The sequence below is a fragment of the Schistocerca americana genome, chromosome 1 (genome assembly GCF_021461395.2).
Source record: "Schistocerca americana isolate TAMUIC-IGC-003095 chromosome 1, iqSchAmer2.1, whole genome shotgun sequence".
Lineage (NCBI taxonomy): Eukaryota > Metazoa > Arthropoda > Insecta > Orthoptera > Acrididae > Schistocerca > Schistocerca americana.
The window spans coordinates 119,297,232-119,322,006 of NC_060119.1; the positions used below are offsets into that span (position 1 = coordinate 119,297,232).

A 24,775-nucleotide genomic window follows, 5' to 3' on the forward strand; every position below is an offset into this window, starting at 1 on the left:
CCCCGAAATTCCAGAACATGGAAGGAGACCGCTTCTCGTCTCTAACATGTGGTAGAAGTCAGACGCCGGTGAAAGGCGTTATTGGGCAGGGTCCGTTATTCGGCGCTTACCACCTGGCAGAACGTCAGCTGCGCGTGCCGGCAGCTGCTGCTGCCAACAACGCCTCTTACAACCGGCGTAAAATTACGAAAATCAACTGATCAATCTGGAGAGTGCAGCTCCACTGCTGCGCTCTTCACTCTCCTTCTCACATGGAAACTTCATAGTCAACTGTAAACTAGGACAGTCTCTCTGATGCAGCGTGCTGTCCGACAACTTCATGTTGCCAACGTCACGTTTCTAAATACTGTTAAACGTTATTTTAACTCAACTTTGCCCTCTGGAGTCCAAGGAATAGTGTTAAGATAGACGCAGTTTACGACAAAGATGTATACTGCGACTACAGCAGTTACAGAAAGGAAAGACAGCACGAAAACTAACAAGGGTACCGCACGAACTTTCCCTCACAGATCTGTTCACACTGTCAGGGTTTGTAGAGCACGAATAGGAATTCAACATATTTAAACAGGACGACGCAACTCTCAACCACTTTCGAGAAAATCAAGGTTTGAAACTTCTAGACCTGCTTACATAATTTCTATGGTCGCTAGGATTCGAGGAGTCTACAGCTGAGCGAGTAACGGCTAGTCACATACGTGCGATGTTGCTGGATCGAATCTGGCTATCGGTAGTTTTTTCTTCATTCCCACTTTTATTGCGCCAACGTACAGTATTAAAGTAGTCCCTACGAAATGTACTCTTCTGGTACAGCCTTGCGAAGTTTGTTTTTACATGCAGACGACGAAGCTTACAAATCGATAACGAAACTGCGCGTCCATTACCGAACAGAGTAGGGAGACAGCTTCTAGAGAAGATTGCATAAAAATTCAATCAGGCGTTTACCACCAGTCGTCTGTACCAGTACTGGGTGATATGCATCGACATGTGTGGTACGCCACTACACTGCGTGAAGACCGCGAACCGTTTATAACTGCAAACTCACTTTGCTTTGCAAAAGATTCATTGAAAAATCATGCACATGCAAAAATTCGGCCTTCATCAGACGTGATGTATGTCGCAAAAATGACTGTTTTCGACGTTTCTCCGATCAGTATCATCCCGATTTGTGTAGTGCTCCATAGGTTTCATATTATGTTTGTCACAAATGTAGGTACAATAATATAAATGAAATGACTATACTGATTGGACTGAAAGCCTCCTGTATCCTTTTTTTGTTTCCATTCGCCTTACGAAGAAAGTTTTTTTCTCTTTCTTTTAGGATAAATATTATGTACATAACAAATAAATCATTAAGTATTGGTAATTTGCACAGTCAAAAAAATCTGTTGTTACAATTAGATGGAAATGAAAAAAGTACCAGCAGCAAGGTTCAATCTACAGACCTCGCACTGCAAGGCTACGCACTTGCTCGCCCGATTACGCATTGCTTGAATGTCTGTGACAATACGAAGTATATAAGCACGCCTCAAAATTTTTAAACTCTTTCTTCTCTAAAACGCTCGAGTGTTGCGTCCTTCGGTTTATATATGTTGAGGTCGTAGCACACCCTGTCAATATGAAACAAATCAGAATAAATTACAGGAGCCGATATCAACAGAGGGCCAAAACTACAAAATATACTAAGTATTTTACAGGTAATACAACAGATATGAAAATGTAGTACGTCTAGCAGACAAGATGAAACATGTTTGCGTTTTTGCAGCATGATCATTATAGACATCTGAAGTTTTCGTAGCCAACCTCTATACTGATAATACGAGTACGTTTGTAAAACGGTCGTTCTGCCTGTTTGAACACGATGATCTTCAAAACCACTAGACGAATTTTGATGGGGTTATCGCAAGTAACTTGTGCGTAACTTGAGGCAACGTATAGGCTTTGTTTCATCAAAAACGGGTCACAAAAAAAGAAAAACAAATGTCCATACATTTCATAAACATATATGTACGTTCCACATCCCCTTCCGAAACCCGTGGACCGATTTCAACAAAACTTGGTTCACATATTACCGTCCGGAAACAATCGTTGTGGCGGGTTAGAACCACCAACCTTTTTTGCAACAAGCTTTATAGATGATTTCAAAACTTTACGAAACTTTTTCTCACTGACGACCCCCACAAAATGATGAAACGACAAAAGTTTATCACTTAGTACATTTTCGCTATTCATGGAGTAAAACTGTCGCATCAGGCATGACGTTTTAATTTATTACTTCTTTAGCCTACTACTATCTTTATTCGCGATACATTTTGCAGACAATGTTCACATACGAATAACACCGGATGCACCTTAACTTATATCATTGTACGGCACATAGTTCAGGAAACACTGAACTGCGTGAAAACAAAACTGCAAGGCAACATTCGTCAGACATACATGTGAAATACGTGTACAAATATGTTAAATATATGTGATAGGTGCCTATGTGGGCAAAGCCACGGGCAGAAAAACTCCTCCTAAACCCCTGGATCAATTTCAACCGAACTTGTACACATATTACTTATTACACTACTGGCCATTAAAATTGCTACACCACGAAGAAATGCAGATGATAAGCGGGTATTCATTGGACAAATATATTATACTAGAACTGACATGTGATTACTTCTTCACGCAATTTGGGTGCATAGATCCTGAGCAATCAGTACCAAGAACAACCACCTATGGCCGTAATAACGGCCTTGATACGCCTGGGCATTGAGTCAAACAGAGCTTGGATGGCGTGTAAGCAACAGCTGCCCATGCAGCTTCAACACAATACCACAGTTCATCAAGAGCAGTGACTGGCGTATTGTGACGAGCCAGCTGCTCGGTCACCATTGACCAGATGTTTTCAGTTGGTGAGAGATCTGGAGAATGTGTTGGCCAGGGCAGCAGTCCAACATTTTCTGTATCCAGAAAGGCCTATACAGGACCTGCAACATACGGTCGTGCATTATCCTGCTGAAATGTAGGGATTCGTAGGGATCGAATGAAGGGTAGAGCCACGGGTCGTAACACATCTGAAATGTAACGTCCACTGATCAAAGTGCCGTCAATGCGAACAAGAGGTGACCGAGACGTGTAACCAATGGCACCCCATACCATCACGCGGAGTGATACGCCAGTATGGTGATGACGAATAGACGCTTCCAAGGTGCGTTCACCGCGATGTCGCCAAACACGGGTGCGACCATCATGATGCTGTAAACAGAACCTGGATTCATCCGAAAAAATGACGTTTTGCCATTCGTGCACCCAGGTTCGTCGTTGAGTCATCACATGCGCTCCTGTCTGTGATGCAGCGTTAAGGGTAACCGCAGCCATGGTCTCCGAGCTGATAGTCCATGCTGCTGCAAACGTCGTCGAACTGTTCTTGCAGATGGTTGTTGTCTTGCAAATGTCGCCATGTGTTGGCTCAGGGATCGAGACGTGGCAGCACGATCCGTTACAGCCATGTGGATAAGATGCCTGTCATCTCGACTGCTAGTGATACGAGGCCGTTGGGATCCAGCACGGCGTTCCGAAATACCCTGCTGAACCCACCGATTCCATATTCTGCTAACAGTCATTCGATCTCGACCAACGCGAGCAGCAATGTCGCGATACGATGAACCGCAATCGCGATAGGCTACAATCCGTCCTTTATCAAAGTCGGAAACGTGATGGTACGCATTTCTCCTCCTTATACGAGGCATAACAACAACGTTTCACCAGGCAGCGCCGGTCAACTGCTGTTTGTGTATGAGAAATCGGTTGGAAACTTTCCTCATGGCAGCACGTTGTAGGTGTCGCCACCGGCGCCAACCTTGTGTGAATGCTCTGAGAAGCTAATCATTTGCATATCACAGCATCTTCTTCCTGTCGGTTAAATTTCGCGTCTGTAGCACGTCATCTTGGTGGTGTAGCAATTCTAATGGCCAGTAGTGTACCTGGAAAGAAATACTGTGGGGGTAGGAGCCAGCAACCATCATTTCGCGTGAGGGCAATAATGCGGACACAGAAGCGGGAGGAGGAAATGGAGAGGGGAAGGAGGATATGGGTACATAGAGGGGGGGGGGGAGGCGGGGAGGGGGACGAGACGAACAGAGAAAGGGTGAGGGAGAAGTGAACAGAAAAAACATTGGAGGAGTTGAACAGAGATAGGGGTGAGGAGAAGGTGGACAGAGAGGGGGACAGATGAGACGGACAGAGAGAGGGGGAAGGAAGTGACGGACTAACAGAATTGAAATGAATACAAAGCGCGCAGCGCCTGGTACTCAACCAGTCAACAACATATCCTTATTATTCTTAGCCTTCTGACTAGCTTCAAAAAACTTTCGGAGAATGCTGTCAGGGAAGCTTTGAAGGCATTATTTGTCTCGCCTATCACATTTTAAACACTAATTTCCCCAGTCCACTGAATTTTGGTTGATTGGAGAGAGTGAGGGGGGGGGGGGGGGGGGGGGGGGAAGCAAGGAAGCTGAAATAATAATGAACTTCGCACAAATAGTGTTCGAGTCAGGTGCAGATTCTACATTAACGAATTTTAATTTCTTATTCACTGCAACAAATATGTCACTTCAGTTTTTAACCTATGCTACACTTACAATATATACCAACTCTGACTTCGAAGATATTCAAAAAATGAAGTTAATCGAATCTTGATGACTACTATCATTTCAGGCTGGCTACTTTTCAGAGCTGATTCCTAGACCGACGGAAATGGGAAGCGTTAGACCATGAAACATCAGTGCGATATTTATCAAAATTTGTGGAAATGTTCATGACTTATTTTTCGATTTCGGTCGTCTATGGAATAACTGAAATAACTTCTCATGATATTATCTTCATTCCTGGTCTTAGATCTTCCCTTTATTTCTTCAATCTTTCACTCTGTTCTATCCTTCTTTCGTCTCCCCGTATAGGGACGAGCTTCCTGAGCTTTTCCCGAAAACCCCCGACCTTTCGAATCTTGTTTCGAAAAATCGCCCAGTCTAGAATTTCTGCTTCCATAATGTTGATTTCTGCTAAGCCCGTTTTCACTCCCCTGAACCGACTGATTTGCATTTTGAGATTTTTTTCGCAATGGGCAAATATTTTTTTAGTCAATTTTTCCGGGTTCATTCGAACCATGTGACCATAAAATGAAATTCTCCTTTTGGGTGTAGATTTCTTCATTACTTCTTGTCATCCATGTGCTTCCAACTTATCTTGAACCGAGTATTTTCCGTAGTTCCTTCCTTTCCTTTTGCTCGAACTTTTCAGTTTCACCCTTTTTGTTGAGAGCCAACATTTCGCTGCATACAGGCACTTCGGTTTTATGATATTTTTTGTTGTAGTACTGGAGTTTTTTTTTCATTGAGAGTGATTTTCTATTGCAAACGTTCTTCGTTAAATGGTAAGTCATTTCCATCTTCTAGGCTCTAATTTTGTTTGCATCTTAGCTACACCGTTTGGCTGTATATTTCTCCTAAGTACTTAAATTTATTCCCTGTGTTGATTCTACCATATCTTGTGCTTAAGAATTCTGTCTATAATCGTGCCTTTTTCAGACGTCTCTTTCAAAGCCCGATTTACATGAGCGACTATCTGGTTAAAATCAACCACTCAAAGTGCATCCACCTTTTTTGCACGCGTGTAAATGGGCAACCAATCACGCGTCTTCTAAAATCGAAAGTTAACCTATTTTGCATGAGCTCACTTGTATTATAGAAATGGATTTTGTGATTTCGTGTCTTCTTAATCTTTATTGTGTTGTTTGCTTTGTTTTCGTGACACAAGGTCCTGATATTTTTTTCTACTACCGTTCTCTTACAAGACAGATGAAATATCTGACAGCATAAACACATTTACTTTTTAGAGTCAAAAAGCCTACATCATGCATAAACAAGAACGTAAATAGATAAATGTGTTTCAATAAAAATTATTTCAACGGTGAAGAGGTTATAATTATTTGACGAGAAAGGTAATTTTTTATGTTTAGGAATTATGGTGGATTTTAATGTTTGTTACTAATTCTGTCTTCTTGAAAGAAATTTGTATTCGTGCCTTTCTCCGCAGTCTCTTTCGACAGGTTGGTTCGCTCAGCTGCTGTATCGATGTTTTCGGGAAATATTCCTAAATCTTCCGAAAAGGCTAGACAGCTGAATTTGCAGTTCGAGTTTTTATATTCGGATCTGATTTCTTGGGTTCATTTTTCTTGAAAGATTCTATTCTCTTATTACCTTTTCCAAAGCGCAGTTGATGAACGATGGGGGAGAGGCCATCACCTTGCCTTAGAACAGTTATTATTTCAAATGGTTCTGAAATTTCTCTGTCGAATTTTATTTTGAACTTTGTTCCTGTCCACAGGTGCCGACTCCGTGGGGCCTGAGGGAGCCCAAGCCCCCTCAAAAATTCTTTTTTTTTGGGGGGAGGGCGAGGCCCCCCCCCAATAATTTAAAAAAATTATTAGTTATATTATTCTTTGTAAAATCACAAAATTATGTTGCAATTTTTTTTATTTTCCTTGTTTGACGATAGTTACCTTTTAAAATACATTCAGTAATGAGTTAAACAAATAATCATTACATTAGTAAGCAGGGTAACTGAAAACGAGTGGTGTGAATCATGATAGTGTTACGGTGCTGCGGGCACGCTTAGAATTTGTCCCCGTGCGCGAAATGTTCGGGTAAAGTTTGGCGCCGGCGAGCCAGCACTGCGGCCGCGGCGACATCAAAATGACGGGAGCAAAAGCGCCTAGAACCCTCCGCCTCGCGTCGCCTTGACACTTCCAGACCTTACGACGCCGTGGCTATATAAAGCCCACCCTGCTGTCGCGGTCATTCAGTGTGGATAGTTTTGTTCAGTGCATGCTGCAGACGTGTTTAGTGTTCCGACTTTAGTGTCTAGTGGACTATTTTATATGACTATATTTTATTCGTTTACTTTAGTCTCTTAGTGTATTGTGAATTAAGTTTGCATTGGATAAATTTGTTACCAAAAGGCGTGCTTGGAAGTTGATGATACTGCAGGTCAACCACCAACAATTATTGTGTCGTCAATTGCTTCGTCGTCTTCAGGCGAGAACCGTTCACAGTCAAAACCTGGACAATCCGGTAAGGGAAGATCATTTCAGAAGTCTTAGTTGATCAAATACTCATGGCTGGAATATGAAGCATCTTACCCAAAAAGTTTTTTGCAAAACCTGAAAAGAGGCAGATGCTACAAATCTATTACAATTTTCTTCAAAAAAAAAGATGCATTTATTTCCATTGAGTTTTCTAACTGGGAAAAAGCTTTGGAAAAATACCGTCTTCATGAAAATACGCTTGCGCATAAAGAAGGTGTTCTGAAACTAAATTCTAGCGTTAACTAAAGTGTGACCTCCCAACTGAATGAACAATTAGATAGTGATATGAAGAAAGGCCGTTTAGCTCTTGAGACTGTTTTTACAACCGTGCAATTTCTATGCCGACAAGGACTAGCAATTAGAGGGCACGAAGATGTAAACTCATTTTTTTTTCAATCGTGGAACTCTGAATGAATGACATACCTGAGTTTAAAGATTGGTTAGGGCTTTCGGGGTATAAGTGGACGTCCCACGATATTCAAAACAAGATCATTGATCTACTAGGAAAGTCTGTGTTGAGAAAGGTATTGACTTCAGTCAAGAAGTCTGAACATTTTTCTATTATGGTTGACGAAACAAGTGATTCTTCGATTCACAAACAAGTGTCAATTTGTATTCGTACTGTCGATGATTCCTTAATCATCAATGAAGACTTTATTGCCTTATACGAGACCTGCAACACTGAATCACAAACTCTGTTTAGTATTTTAAAAGACGTTTTTGCTCGTCTTGATTTGTCAATGGATAAATTAAGATGACAGTGCTATGATGGTGTCTCGAATATGAGAGGTAAGTTCAAAGGACTAAAAAAGTTAATTTTGGATATACAACCAAAAGCATGTTACGTGCACTGCACTGCTCACAGTTCAAACATGGCAGTTGAAGACAGTTTCCGCCATCTTACGCCCATAAGGGCAAATATGGCTTTAGCCAAGGACTTAATAAACCCGTAAGGGAATCCAACAAAACTTTTCAGAAGCATACGCTGTGAGAGCGCCAACGACCAAGCTCGTCTACGACCCCTTTGCCCGACTCGATAGACTATGCGAGCTTCTAGTATTTTGAGAACATTCAAAAACTTTGAAGACCTTCTAGTGTTTTTATTTTTTATTTTTTTTGAAACATTTTCTGCAGAGGCCAAACAGAGGCAGATTACAAATGTGTAGGCTATCTTGAGTCAATGTAACAATTCAAGACTTATTTCTTTTTACGTCTTTATTGCCAAGCTATCAACCCAGTACAGGACGTTAAAAAAAAATTCAGTGTCCTCATCTAAGTGTTGCTGATCTGGAAAAAAAATGAGAGTTTCATTTGTATATTGAATGGAAGGTGCGATAGTTCTGAACACTTTTGGGAATTGTGTTTAAAAGAAAAACCTTCACAAGTTGAAGATCCTTCGCTTCTTCAGAATCGAAGTATACCAAAAAAGTATGAAAACAACGAAGCCAGCTCACCGCACACTTTCAAAACCCCAGAGGAATATTACATAGCTATTTACATTGAAGTTTGTGAAACGGTGCGATCTTGCATTACTGAGCGTTTTGCTTCAACTGGACTCACACAGGTCATTGCAGTTGAACAAGAGTACTTGCTTTTAGTAAACAGAGGTGAAACAAATTTGAAAAAATCAACGAGTTTTTCAAAAATGACCTAGACATTGAGAGATTGCGCGTACACTTGAATATGTTAGCCGATATCGCTAATAAAAAGCAACTGGTCTTAAAGAATATGCGTGATGTAAGAGAATACATTACACAAGAGCCTGCAATTGGAGAAATGGTGTGTGAAGTAGTGAATTTCAGTCTTTTCAGAGCTATATATTTACTGATCTGCCATAGTCTATAAGCATGATTATTACCGTAAATTAAATTTTTTTATGAAAATACCGTGCCTGTTTATGTTTTCTTTCTTTTTTCAAAGCCAAAAAATGTGTCAGGCTTCTCGAGCCTCCTAGAGTGTCGAGTTATCGAGAGTCCAGTTTTCGGGGTTCTAATGTTGATCATATGACTCTAAAATGCTTGAAACAACTTTAAAACTCACTATTTTTCATCTAAAATTTAGAAAATTTGCCGGGGCAAGACCACCAGTATGCCGCCCCCCCCCCCCCCAATATGTTTTATAAGTCGGCGCCCCTGTTCATATCAATTGTTTCTTTAGTTATTGTCAAAGTTTTGTTGTCAGTGCCCAATTCTTCTAGTGTACTGAAAAGTGTTTGCCTGTCTATGCAGTCGTAGGCTTTCTTGAAAGGTTACAGTATCGTCTTGTAAATGGTATTAAACTTTCATTTCACTCGAAACTGGTGTCTATCGTTAACAGTAGCATGAGGTGTGTCCCAAGGAGATACAAGGTTGTACGTGTTGTGGCATGTAAAAAAATAGCCTCCGAATGTAATCTTGAGGAATTTATTGCCATGCCTGAAACACATATTGTGTCAGTTCATGAAGACTGTTAACTTGTGGGTGGTAGGAAAGTATACGTCTTCCCATTGCATCCCAGACAACTTCTATGAGTGACAAAAAGGGGGACTGAGGAAATCGGTCAAGAATGCATGCATTCCTCAAGGAGCCTGTGCAGTGAATTTCAGAGTGGGGCCTTGCATTACACTTCTGAAATATTCCATTTGATGCCACGGTAGTGGTTCAAATGTGGGGACTTAACTGCTGAGGTCATCAGTCCCCTAGAACTACTTAAACCTAACTAACCTAAGGACATCACACACATCCATTCCCGAGGCAGGATTCGAACCTGCGACCGTAGCGGTCGCGCAGTTCCAGACTGTAGCGCCTAGAACCGCTCGGCCACTCCGGCCGGCTGCCACGGTAGTGAAGGCGTGACAACAGTTTACCATTCTTGTCACATACTGGGGGACATTCAGCCTGATTTAAGAAATTACTGAACTGGTCTGCTGTCGCACTCAATACCTAACACCACGAAACGCCACACACATCGCAGTTGCAAGTCTTTGTTGACTGTGGTATGGTGTCAATGGTAAACGACAGATGGCAACTCGAGATCTCTGTCCGGATTTCAACTGTTATCAACTGTCCATTCGTCACAGCCAGTGGAACAGTGTTATAATCTTCTTGTGGTGTATTTATTTATTTGTTTGTTTAGAGTATGCTTACAACACAGACAAATAATACTGCACTACGAACTAGCACCTAGGCCACGCATATAATATATTGATCCCTCCGTCATCACCAGGTACTCTGTTGGATCGCCAAGGAAAGTTCTCAGATGACATTCTTTAATGACACGGCGAATAGTCTGCTCTACAGCGCCTCGGTCAGAGCTTGGTGAAATTACAGTAAAACCCCAGCTAACCGAATCCGGGTCGACCGAAACCTAGGTTATCCGAATCAACTCAAAAAATATAAGAAAAAAAAGAAAGAAAGAAAGAAAGAAAAAACAAACAAACAAACAGCATTCGTGGAAACAATTTGAGGCGAGAGTGAGCTGGGCTTCGGTTACCGGGAAGAGGTGAAAGTCTGGCCCTGAACTGCTTACTCACCCATTGACTCACCAGTCTAAACAGAGCTGCACTGCCACCTTTCGAGTGCATTTTTCTTCCAGTTGCGTGTTTATTTTTGTGCTATGCTATAAACAATGAAGTACAGTACGCTGTACATTTCGGAGCGACAGAAATAGATTTGCCGGTAAACTAACGTCCTACGATATTCCAAACCAACAGAAAAGTATTCGACGGGAATACCGCGACATCAGGCGTGCAAACAGAGCAGAAATTAAGCCAGACGCTATAATGGCGGGCCCAGCGACATTGTCTGAGAAGCAGCAATCGCGAACGCTCATTCCATGTCACCGACGGCTGGAGGCTAATATACTGTAAACCTAAAATGGCAGTTTTAATAAAGAACACAAGCCTACCATACAAAGTAAATGTAACTCATCAAGGTTCAGGAGTGTGGGACAACGGCTGGTCAATGGAATGTAACAATATTACACCAACAGCCGTTATACTGATATTATCTTATTACGCAACCAGTTTCGACGTGACTGGAACGTCGAAACTCGTTGCCTAATAAAACAATACCAATCTAACAGCTGTTAGTATAATATTGTTACATACCAAACAAATTGATTTTTTAAATTTAACATTCAAAACTTTCAAAAATACGTACAATACAAAATATTGTAGTACACATTAGATGTTCATGATTTAATTGAAGTATACTGATGTCCGATCTAATTTTGTTATATAGTGAATGAATTGGCATGTCTGAGGAGTGTTCTACTGTCCAGAGTAATTTACGCCAAGTGAATGGGGATAAAAATCTGCTGCGGTGCGCCCCACCTCGTAGCATTGATGTAAACTTGTAGTAGATAGCTGTGCACTGCACACGTTGTTTATCAAATCTGTATGTATTTAGCCCGTAAGGCAATTACGTCACGCCGGTTGCGCATGCGCTAAAGATCCTTAAAACGTGCACAACTGAAGATGTGCTCGCGATCCTGATGCCAAGTTTCACGGAGTCTAAAGGAGTAGCAATGTAGCATAGCGCGGTAGATTTGTGCCGTGTATTTCAGGTTACCGCATCTACGTTATGTTTCACAGCACTCAATGAAAAATAACCAATAAATCCGCAAGGTGTCAAAAGTTAGAGTGTTCACATGCTCTTAACAGCGGTCGCCACTGGTGAAGAATGTGCACGGCAGGAGAAGAATTGGTCTAGAAGCAAATCAAATGTTAATAAGGACCACGCGAGACGGTGGTGCCTGCTATCACAGGGAGCTCGCGCTGAGTCTGTGTTCGTCCTTCCTCCCGCAGGCCGCTCCGCTGTTGCTGTCACTGCTGCTGCTGTCGGGGGCGGCGCGCGCCCAGCACGGCCCCGGCGGCAACCCTGGCGCCGGTCCTGCCCCCGGCCAGGACGCAGCGCGCGCGCCACCGCCACCCGCCATCCTGCTGCACCGCCAGGCTCTCACCACGGACGGCGCCTTCAACTTTGCGTTCCGCGCTGAGAACGGCCTGCAGCAGGGCGAGAGCATTGCGCCCGACGGCAGCCGCCGCGGGGCCTACTCTTACGTCGACCCTAACGGCCGGACCATCAGCGTGCGTTACACAGCCGGCAAGGACGGTTTCAAGGTAACTGTATCGTCCGAGCTCTCTCGCAGAATGCGGGAGCCGTGAGCTGTGATCGATAATGGGTTTATTTATTTATTTGTTATTTTCTTTTAGTCAGTCATTACACACAAGAACACACCAAATACTGCACACAAATTTGCACGAATGTAGCACATAATACACTCTAAAACAAAAAACGAGGCGCTACGGAGGAATTATCCGAATGGGACGAAAATCGGTAGATGTGCCGTATATCTACAGACAAACAAACGATTACAGTTTCAGACAAACTGGATAATTTATTCGTGAGCAAGAGCTTCACAAGCTGAGCAAGTTAATAACGCACTGGTCCACATCTCCCCTTCAAGCAAGTGGTTATTCCACTTGGTATCGATTGCTAGAGTCGTCGGATATCCTCCTGAGGGATGTAGTGCCAAACTCTGTCCAATTTGTACGTTAGTCCATCAAAATCTCGAGCTGGATGGAGGGTCCTACCCTTCATGCTCCAAACGTTTTCAGTTGGCGACTCCTGCGACCTTGCTATCCAGGGTAGAGTTTGGCATGCACGATGACAAGCTGCACAAACTCTCTCCATGTGTGGGTGGACATTATCATGCTGAAATGTAAGCCCAGAATGGCTTGCCATGAAGGACAGCAACACGGGGCATAGACGATCGTCAACGAACTGCTGTCCTGTAATGGTGCCATGGATGACAGCCAAAGGTGTCATCCATGAAAAGAAATGGCATACTAAACCATCACTCCCGGTTGTGGGGCCATATGGCGGGCGACAGCTAGGTTCGTATCCTGCCACTGTGTGGGGCATCTCCATACACGTCTTTGGCCTGGCATCTCATTGACTGGTGTAGAATTGTCTTTCGTGACGAGTCCCACTTCAATCTGAGCCCCAATGACTAGCGAAAACATGTCTGGAGACATTCCAGACAGTGGTGGGATACCAATCTGAATGTCACCTGCCTTACAGCCTGACAACCGGGATTGATGGTCTAGCATACCATTTTTTTTTCATAACAGGACCCCTTTGGCTGTTAATTCACAGCAACCTTACAGCACAGCAGTATGTCGACAATATTCTACGCCCCGTTTTGTTGCCCTTCATGGCAAGACTTCTTGGGCTTACATTTCAGTAAGATAATGCCTGTCTGCACACAGCGAGAGGTTCTACTGCTTCTTTCGTGCTTGCCAAACCCTGTCTTGGCCAGCAAGGTCGCCGAATATCTTCCCAATTGAGAACGTTTGGAGCATTATCGGCAGGACCCTCCAACCAGCTCGGGATTTTGCGGATCTAATGTGCCAATTCTGCAGAATTTGGCACAGTATCTCTAAGAAGGACATCAACAACTCTACCAATCAATGCTAAGCTGAATAATTGCTTGCTTAAGGGCCAGAGGTGGGCTAGTGTAGTACTGACTTGCTCAATTTGTGAAGCTCTTTCTCTTGAATAGATCATCCAATCTTTCTGAAATTGTAATCATTTGTTTGTCCCATCAAACGATTTCTGTTCCATTAGGACAATTTCTTCATGGTGCGTCATTTTTTTTGTCTTAGAGCGTATTTTAACGTAATTTCAAATGTGTTAATATAACTAAGCAGTATGGAGTTTAGGGGTGGTGGTGGTGATGGGGGCGGGAGGGGTGTTCTACACAAACAAAACAAATTGTAATAATTTTTAAAGGAAAGAAAAAACTACTTCTTCATCCTATTGTTTGGCGATATGGTGCACATATATATATGTTCATCTGGAATCCAGAAAGCACATGCTATTGTTCTACTACACTATGCTGTATTGCTGGATCACAAATTTTTCAATTTATAATCCCAATCTACACTACTATACAACACTAAATTACGCAGAAGTCCATTACACTACTGTGCTTGATATCAGACCAAAGCTAGGTACCTCATTTGTCTGAACATCTAGGCCCCAGCATGCTGAGGCACAACTCAGGATTCACAGGGGCTGTGTTTCTTTTCCACCCAAAGTTCAGAGATTGGGTGATGGCTGTCAGGATCTCAGGATATCCTTCCTCGTCCTCCTGAGACTCATCTCCTCACTGCTTCCGGAAAGTCATTGTAGTAGGATGTTCTGCCACGGCACATCTTTACTGTCATGGTGTATGGCCTCTTCTTACTTGTCTCTCAACCATGTACGCTCGTAGTTCATAACCCGATATTCTAGAGAGTCCAATCTGTGCCACAGTTGTATTGTATTGTATTGTATGGAACTGGGGACCTAGAAACGGCGGAGAGGCTTTGTCCCTGCCGTAGCCCTCAGTGGTTCACAACCCAACACCAGGCTACAGCAGTCCACTCACCCCACCTCCACCCCACACCAAACCCATGGTTATTATGCAGTTCGGCCCCCAGTGGAACCCCCGGGAACATTTCACACCAGATAAGTGTAACCCCAATGTTTGGGTGATAGAGTAATTATGGTGTATGCATACATGGAAAAAGTGTTTGTGCAGCAATTGCCGACATAGTGTAACTGAGGCAGAATAAGGGGAACCAGCCCTCATTCGCTGAGGCAGATGGAAAAATGCCGAAAAAACCATCCACAGACTGCCGGCACACCGAACATTGACACTAATCTGACGGGCGAATTCGTGCCAGGGACCAGAACGCCTTCCCGCCAGGAAAGCAGTGCATTAGACCACACAGCTAATTAGGTGGGCTGTGCCACCGTTGCTAATTCCTTATTATGTTATAGGCCACTGTACTACCAGAAAAGTTGCTGTCCTGATCTGTAAAATCTTGTTAACGGCTCACTGCCAGACGATGGGGTTAAGGATGCCAATTGCTCCATATTTAAAAGTGTTTGTGGTGTGTTGCCATGTTTTTAATAAGTGGGTGGGATATGGGCCATGTCCCAACAGCTCCTTTGATCAGAAGGAAGTATGTTGTTCTGGATCTTTCCTTTATGTTAGGAATGAACTGGTAAGTTCTCCACCCTGTTTCTGCCCTGTCCCAGATATCTTGCTATTCTCTATCAATGCATTCATTTATTTCTTTATTCGATTTGGCTTTATTCATCCTTTCAGAGCTAGTATTGTGCACCTCTCTTTCATACAGCTAGCTCCATAGGTAGGAATCCTAGTATCACCAGCAGCACCTCAGTTGGTATTGTCCTACACGTGCTTGTCAAGTGTCAAGTGCAAGAGTACACTTCTCTGTGCTTGCTGTAGAGCCTGTACTGTCCTTACCTTTCTGGCTTTATGCACCCAAACACTCAACCTGTAACCCTCAGCAGCGATTAAGATTGTGCTGTGAAACATTTTTATTGTACTTAATGGCAGCTGAAAACTCTGACCAGTTGTTACTGTTTTGTTTAGGATTTTAACGCCTGTCTGGCAGACAGTATGCACGAAAGTTCTGCTTTTCATCAATGTTAATTCAAAGATACCTACATAAATGGATGATAAATTTATTTCTCCTCATTCCTATTAATAAATTTCACTATTTACTTTTTGTTTAGGTCCCTTCATCACAATTTTGTATGCATAACTACTAAATGAATTGTTACTGAAAAAGAGGGTAATTGATCCATATCTTTATTTGTCACTTCCTTTATTTTTTGCCCTATTTCTCTAACCTAGATTAGATTAGTGAAAACTAATTGAAAATTATTTTTGTTTTTATTGGCTGATCATTTATCTTCAGTATGTGCCAAATGTAACTAATTTATATCGCTTCTTTATCATTACATTCTACTTCAATGGCACTCTGTACAAATTTCTAATCATGTAATAATAGACTATGATAACTATATTTTTCCTTTCAGCCTGTCAGGGAATTCCATGGTTATATTATATTACAGTGATGAATAGTACTGTAAACTAGATATAAAGGAATTAAATACATTAGCTGCCAGTAGCCATTGATTTATATCAATGGGTCAAATTGAAAATTTGTGCTGGATCGGGGTTTGAACCTTGGTCTCCTGCTTACTAGGCAGATGTGCTGACCACTACGCCATCTGGATACATGTTTGATCCTGATTCTGCACAAATTTTCAACTTGTCCCATTGATATAAATCAGTGACCACCAACAATTAATGTCTTTTAATTCCTTTGTGTCTTGAATCATAGAGGCTGCAGGATCAAAATGATGTCTGCTATTTCAAACAAGTCTGGCTAAAAATATGATTTAACAGCAACTTCAATGTTACTGTTGCATTATTACTTGTTATTGAGAGGCAATTATGTACACAGGTGCTGGAAGGCGAGCCATCACCTGGTGCTGCTGCACCACCTCAGCAGTTGCAGGCTCGACCACAGCCTCAGCTGGCATACCAGCAGCAGCCACAACCACAACTGGCCTATCAGCCACAGCCACAACTGCGGCCTCAACCACAGCTGGCATACCAGCCCCAGCCACAGCCACAGGCGCAGCTTGCATACCGTCAGCCACAGCAGCCAGCAGTCTACCAGGTACTCTGCTGCCATCTATTTCAAAACAACCAAAGCAAAATTTTAGACCTAATAATTCTACAGAAGCAACAACAGTTATACAATACACCCAGTTCCTGAGATCAAAGAAGTGAGACATTTCACAATGGATGTTGGTTCATTGCTAACTGCAAATGGCCCGACGCTGTTTACCAGCACGCATCCCCGTTGAATCTCAAACATTATAAGACGAACCTAAATTGTCTTTCAATCATTATCAGATGAGATAATTCAATTCTCTCGTATTACTGGAGGCCCATCATCTTTAGTATGTGTATGGTTGTCTTTTCTTGTAGCACATAAATACAGGTATTCCTAACAGAGTTTTTACTTCAACTGGATTTGTCCGATGAGCATTCCTTTCTCGGGAATAATGTCTCTACTCTTCAAATATCTTCTTATTACTGTATACAGCAATGCTAGAGAACTCATTGTTGAAAAAGCATTCCAGCAGTCCATTAGTGTTCTCTGTGGCAGCTTCCACACCTGGTAAGTGACTGACAATGTTTTGCCATTGAAAGTCAACATTTTATGGTGAACACACTTGACAATTTTGTACAAGTTTTTCTGCCTTGAAAACATTTGTCAACATGATTATCACTATCACTAGAGTCCACTTCTGGCTCACTGATTGTGTTTTCTGTTCATGTTTCCACACCATCTTCTTCCACCGGATTCATCATCTCCCTCTATAGCTGGAATGCAGTGTGTACCTGTCACATGCATTTTCCAGACTTAAGAACCTCTATGAGGCCATTTTAACTGTTACCAACAGCTATTACTAACAAATATTAAAAACTACTAGATTAAATAAAAACAGAATATTTACCTTTAGTGTGGTGAAGATCACATGGAATCTAGTATGCTCCAGTGATGCAACACTGGGAACGTCATCTTCTCTCCAACACTGTATTGTAACTAATTTGGTGTATGAAAATGAAGTCCCATGCTTCTTGACAGACCATAAGGGAACAATGCAGGAGACCCGCACCGCTGTAGTATGCAAGGTCCTAATGCAGGTGGTTTGCTGTTGCCTTCCTCTGACCATAATGAGGATAAATGATGATGATGAAGACACCACAACAATACCCAGTTATCTTGGGGCAGGTGAAAATCCCTGTCCCCACCGGGAATTGAACCTGGGATCCCATGCTCGAGACGCGAGAACATTACCACGAGACCAAGAGCTGCAGACTTAATTTGGTGTAGATGAGCAAAATTATGTGAATTTAGTTAACTGGAAGGTATATGGTGCCACTAGTCTGCCAGTGTGTCTGTTAAACAATAATGAGTAAATAGTGTGCCTGGCATTGTAAGATTCCATGTGATCACTCCAAGGTTAATTTGGGCTTCATATCATGGCCTTAATACCAGTCACCATAATCTCTGTTAAATTTTGTTGCCTTTTAAAACTTCAAACATAGATTCTGTGAAGGAGAAAGCTCAAGACTACTAATGCCAGCCGCATACTTTTATATTTATTATAGGCTGACATATATTCATCTCTTCCTCCATAATTCCCTCTTAAAGCAGGCCTTTATCTAACATCTCATACTGACTTCCTTGTACTTCATCCTGCCTTAGGAATATTTTCTCATCGCTCTTTTGTATTATGAGCTGTGTCAAGTATTTCTTGCCCTCTTGGATTAATTCTTTATTGATGGCTTTTTGCACGTTGTCTCTTCAGTTCCTATATTGTTACTACTGTCTTACCTAAATTTTTTAAAAATAGTTTTTTCCTCCCTACCTTTGTTATCTACAATGTTGACTGCTTCCTCCATCCTCACATAAAATATTCAAATTCCATCATCCTCGTCAGACTCTGTTTCTCCCATGTCAATTTCCTTTTCTTCTCATTTCACCCCTGTGGTTGAAGATGTAACTATTTTGTTATCTGTGCCGTCACCTCATAGTATTTCTTTCCAATCATCTTCCGTTGAGTCATTTTCTAATTCCTCTTTGAACTCTAGCCTGTCTAAATCCTCTTCACTGTCTGGCTCATCTTTCTCCAGTACTTTCCCTATTACCAACTTATCTTACAATATCTTCCAGTCCACCTGAAACCATATTGCATAATTCCTCTTCCCATTTGGCTAATGTCTCTTTTGGGCACTTATTTTCCACCTGAGCCACATTATCAACTTTAATTGCATTCTCTCCCTGAGATCTGTTTTCCAGTGTATTGTTTACAGACTTGTGATTGATTTCCTTCTCCTCTTTCCCTATGATCAAATAGAATTTCAGTAAGGGATTCCTAGACAACTCTTCTCCACTGATTCCATAAACATCAACAATTACTTGTTTAATTCATTCTGATTAACCCTTCTTCCTTCCTCTTCTAAATTCCCTGAAATATGTGTCTGTACATGTGCCCGGTTTCACATGACTCACAATAAATAAACTCACCCCAATTCTGATAGTTCTTTTTCTATTCAATTTTGACCTCCTACTTTTCTTTACCAGTACACACCACCAGTAAAACTTATTTGACCATTTCTTATTTTTGACCCTAGATGAGCCTTTTACTGATGTGGAGAGTTGTTTTACTGATAAACTCTAATTATATCCACCTCAATAATATCCTCAACCTCTTCCTCCTCTCATTCCTGTACACATCTAAACACATCTCATTCTAAAAATATTATCTGCTTTCTCTTCTTTGGGTCTCCCTACTACGCCACATATCTATCTTATTATTAGACTCAAAAATGGCTCAAAATCAAATTTCATTAGACTCACATACTTTTCCACTTTTCTCGGTAACCTCTACTGTATGGGATAGATTAAATGTTTCTCACACATTGGCAGATTTATATTATACACAATTCTAGACAATCTTGCACTGTATTCCTTCATGGAATAGCATGAATTTTGTCAATACTCATACTGATGATTCTTGGAACCACAATCATTGTTCTCCTTGTTGATCTTTTTCAACCAATATTTAGCCCTGAATTGCATAATCAAGTCTCAGAATGTATTGCTCCCTCCTACTGCTTTAACTGCCCACTCTCAAACATCTCCAGCAACTGAAATTTTTTTCCTCAGTATCAAGCTCCTACATTCATTTATGAGTACCGCTGGAGGCAAGTTACATTTAGAATAAAATTTCTAATCATGATTGGTAACCCCTTGATGCCAATTAGTGATACTCCAAGGATGGCTCCATCCCGTAGTACTATTTTCCAGTGATTCTACTTTTACCTGGATTCCAGAAGTATCTATCCTTAAACTGTACTACCTGTTCCCCAAATTTCCTGTCAACTTGCTTTATAGTCCCCTCCAGAACACTAGCCTCTTCCTTCCATCATTTCAGAACAAATTTTAGAAATCTCTTTCTCAAGATTTTCTTTCATTGCTTCCCAAAGGTTCATGATTTTGATGGTCAGTTTCTCATCTACCTCAGCTATCTGTCATGTTAAACTGATTTCAGTTACATCTATTTGCTGATTTACCTTCTTTTTAACAGATTTGACTTCCTTGCTGACTATCTCAATTTTCACCTCAAAATCCGTTAATCCGTTTTCGTGGCAACGAATTCCTTCAAGAAGTCTAAGCCTCTTCATAGATTCCCCCATCTCTACTCTCTCCTTATAGATTAAGGTCTGCCTTTAGAAACCTGGTATTACCTTGCATTGTATTATCTAATACTTGTTGCAGCATTACATTTGTGTCCATGTAGCAATGATTACCTCAGTCTGACTTTCATCTAAATAATTTGGTTCATCTTTGACTTCTACTGTACCCTCTGGCCTCTCCTTCTTCACTCCCATTCAACCTGATCTCCACGCACGATGACAGAACAGCAACAACGAAAGACAATTCTTAACTTCTTGCAAGAACTCAAGCCCACACTTACACAATAATAACAGAAGTGTTGTAACTGCGACTGGGATGGTCGCGGGGTTAAAATGACAAAAGTGCGGTGGGACCCGTAGAGAGGCCCACAAACAACAACACAATGGGAGAGGACGGACATGACCAATGAAGGACAGAACGAACAACAACAAGATCGAACAACGGAGTCACAGAAAACGTAACAAACACGTCTAATCATACACAGAACAAGTAAGTAAGCTGTCTAACGCGAGGGGATGTGTCCACAGATGTATGCGAGGTTAGACTGACTGGCTGAGTGAAAGGTAGGCACTTAAGTACTCTATCGGGGGTGCTGCTATTGGCCGCTGTAACTACGTGTTCCACTGTGGCGCCCTCACACTAAAAGCGGGCCAGGAGGCGCGCGCCGCCACAGCTTACGACACGATGGTGCAGAGACCTCTAGGGGTCTTCGATGTCCATGACGTCTGGCGCGGATTCAAATTCCGCGGCACGCGGTACCAGATCCCTCCCCCCTGAAACTTGTGCGTAGGGGCGGAAACGCCCCAGACGGTGCCGAGGTGGGCAGCAGTAGGAAGAGGAACTGGGTGCATCAACCGCAACTGGCGGGGAGGAAGGGACGCCTGAGGTATCCATGACAGCCGATCCAGAGACCACCCGGAGGCGGAGAGGGCCGGCGGCAGGCCCGTGGGGAGACGGCAACCGTAGGCAGGGGCGGCGACTCGAGGACCACGTCCGTACCTGAAGGAGGTAGGGAAAGGGGTGGTGGCAGCGTGAGTCTCATGGGAGCACGAGGGCAGAGCTGATTATGATGGTGGTGCTCCAACCCTTTCGATGTCTGCACCAACGTCACACGCCACCCATGGGCCGCGACGACCGTGGCAGGTGTCCAACTTGCCTTGCGCCTGTAGTTGCGGGCCCACACGGCCGTGCCAAGGGTATAACGATGCGAGGGCCGGGAGTGGGGGCGGGAGGATGATGGCATCAGCAAATGGAGCACGGTCCGCGGCTGCCGCCTATGAAGAAGCTCTGCCAGACTGCGTCTGTCAATTGGCGTAGTGCGATAGGTGCTCAAAAACAGGGTAAGGGCGACGTGGTTGGAGATGTGTAGACTGCTTTAGTCAACTGGTATTTAAAAGTGCGGACAAGCCTCTCCGCCGCGCCATTGGACGAAGGGTGGAAAGGGGGGCTACGGATATGTTTGATACCGTTGGCCAGACAGAAGTTGTGGAAGGAGGACACCTTGAATTGGGGACCATTATCGGAGACCAATGTGTGTGGCAGGCCTTCAATGGTGAGAACCTGGGCCAGGGCCGTGAGTGTAGCCTCTGTGGTGGTGGATGCCATGCAGACAACATATGGGTATTTGGAGTAGACGCCAATGATGAGTAACCACATGGACCCCAAAAACGGGCCCGCAAAATCGATATGGATGCGATCCCAGGGCCGGCGAGGCACAGGCTATGGCGCAAACAACTGAGGGGCGCTTGCCTGGTGACATGCACAGACAGTGCACCCATGGACCAGGCACTCAATATTGCCATTGATGCCGGGCCAATACACATGCCGGTGAGCCAAAACTTTCATATGGGACATACCCCAGTGCCCGCGGTGTAACAAACCGAGCACCTGAAGCTGCAACTCTGGAGGTATGACCACCCTGTGGGCATCCGACTCCGTGGCCAACAGAAGGACATCATCGACCACGGAGAGCCTGTGGGTCAGGTGGCGCCAGGGGCTGAAATTGGACTGCATCTGACGAGTAACATAGGACGGCCACCCGTGGACCACATAGTTGAGAACCTGCCGTAAGACAGGATCACGGCGGGTAGCTGCAGCAATGTGAGCAGCCATAAGAGGCATACCGTCCAGCGCATTCTGGTGGGTGGAATCAATGTGAAAGCAGAGGACCTCCTGCTGGTCAAAGGCAGGATCGAAGCCTGCTGGGAGACGTGACAAAGCGTCCGCATTAGCATCGTGGGCAGTGGGCTTATACCGGATGGTGTAAGTGTAATTACGTAAAAACAATGCCCAGTGCTGGAGACGTTGAGCCGTCCGCTCTGGAAGGTGAGAGTGAGGTCCGAAAAGTGGAACCAAGGGTTTATGGTCTGTCAAGAGGGTGAACTTTGCCCCAAAGAGATAGGTGTGAAATTTTTGGACGGCGAACACGATCGCCAGGGCCTCCTTTTCAATCTGGGAGTAGTTCCGTTGAGCTGGGGTCAAAGTCTTCGAGGCATAAGCGATGGGCTGTTTGGAGCCATCGGCATCCCGGTGCGCGAGGACAGCCCCAACGCCGTATGCCGACGCATCAGCTGCCACAACCAAGGGGCGGTCCGGAGAAAACGGAGTAAGGCAAGGGGGTGGACTTCAGCATTGCCTTTAAACGGAGAAAAGCCTGGTCACAGGCTGAAGACCAAACAAAAGGTACCCCTGTGCGACGCAAGTGATTGAGCAATGGAGGCAGCCTGGAGCAAGAACTTTAAGTAATAAGTAACCTTGTCCAAAAACACCTGCAGTTCAGATAAGTCCTTGGGACGAGGAAGGGCCTCAATGGCCGCGACATTATGACCCGAAGGGCGAATGCCATCTTTGCTAAGTTAGTGGCCTACGTATTCCACTTCTGGTTGAAAAAAACAACACCTGTCCACCCGACAGTGTAAACCAGTAGACTGCAGAGCGTGAAATAAGGCGCTGAGGTTTTGCAAATGTTCCTGCTGGGAACGCCTGGTGACCAAGATGTCATCCAGATAATTCACACAGGCAGGGATAGGCTGCGTAAGCTGCTCCAGGAATTGCTGGAAAATGGTCGGTGCCGAAGAGACACCAAAGGGAAGGCGCTTGTACTTACACAATCTGAAAGGTATGTTGATAACCATGATGTTCTGAGATTCGGCGTCCAAGGGCAAATAGTGGTATGCCTCAGCCAGATTGATCTTGTAATAATACTCTCCCCCGGCAAGCTTGGCAAGAAGGTCTTCCTGTCAGGGAATGGGGTAAGTGTCAACAAGGGACTGAGCATTGACTGTAGTGCCGAAGTCCCCACACAGCCGAAAGGACCCATTGGGTTTCCGTATGACCACCAGTGGTGTCGCCCATGCACTGTAAGTTAGAGGCTCCAGCACGCCAGTGGCCTGGAGCCGATCAAGTTCCTGCTTGACCGCTGGCCGTAAGGCCACCGGAAGGGGCCAGGCCCGCAAAAAGCGAGGTTGTGCGTCTGGCCATAGGTTGATGTGCACCTGAAAGCCAGAAGCACATCCGAGATCCGGTGCAAACAATGACGCAAAAGCGGAGCACAGATCGTCCAAGTCCTGAAATGGAACAGTGGTGGAAACGACCTTAACTTCGTCAGAAATTGAAAAGCCAAACAGTTGAAACGTATCGAGGCCAAAAATATTTGAAGCCGACAGATGGTCGACGACAAAGAGGGTAAGGAGCCGGGGAACATGCTTGTATGTCGCCTGGACGACAAACTGCCCATGAAGGGGAATGGAACCGTCTCCGTAGGCGACCAAATGGCGAGAGGGAGGCGACAACGCAGGAGAGCCCAGCCGGGTAAACGTCGCCATATTAATCAGTGAGACGGTGGCCCCAGTGTCGACCTGAAAAGTGACATCCTCTGTGAAAATGCAGAGTGTGGGGAAAAGCTTCTGCACTGATGGGTTATCCTGTGGGATGACTGATTGCAGAGCATGGACGGTATCTGGAGGCCCAGGAGGGGCAGGACTGGAGTGAGTTGAGCGACTACGACAAATCAATTGGATGTGGCCCTCCTTGTTACACAGCATGCACGTTTTCCAGCGGTGGGGACAGTCAGCCTATGAATGGGCAGTAAAGCACTGTGGGCAAGATAAAAGTGGGCCGCACGACCGGCGACGAGGGGCGACCAAAGGCGCCGATGCCATAGAGACGTCAGACAATGAGGAGTCCCGACGGCGCTGGCCTCTGTCGGCCGGGCCACGTCGATGGCACGAGGGCGGAACCCGCCCTGACACCGCGATTGCTGCCACCTGCGGTCATGCCATAAGAGGCTCGTTAGCCGCTTGATCATTTTCAAAGGATTGGGCAATACGGAGAATCTCTTCCAAGTAGGGGTTGTCGAGTTTCAACGCTGCAGTATGGACCTCAGGATCGGGAGCCAGCTGAACCACCACATCTCGGATTAGGGAGTCCGCATACGAAGCCTTACACTGCTGATTGGTGCATGTAAAATTGCAATGACGGCTGAGACCCTGCAAGTCCGTGACCCAGGAACGATA

At 44.1% G+C, this 24,775-nt stretch overlaps 1 protein-coding gene across 1 annotated transcript in view; it reads left to right on the plus strand.

Annotated features, from left to right (window-relative positions):
• The window catches only part of LOC124605159 (tyrosine-protein phosphatase non-receptor type 23-like), a 167,361-nt gene that overhangs the window by 136,881 nt on the left and 5,705 nt on the right, over window positions 1-24,775 (plus strand). Inside the window, exons 4-5 of the mRNA XM_047136685.1 lie at window positions 11,775-12,233; window positions 16,446-16,664. Of these exons, the coding sequence (XP_046992641.1) occupies window positions 11,775-12,233; window positions 16,446-16,664 (678 nt within the window). The remainder of the gene's footprint in view (window positions 1-11,774; window positions 12,234-16,445; window positions 16,665-24,775) is intronic.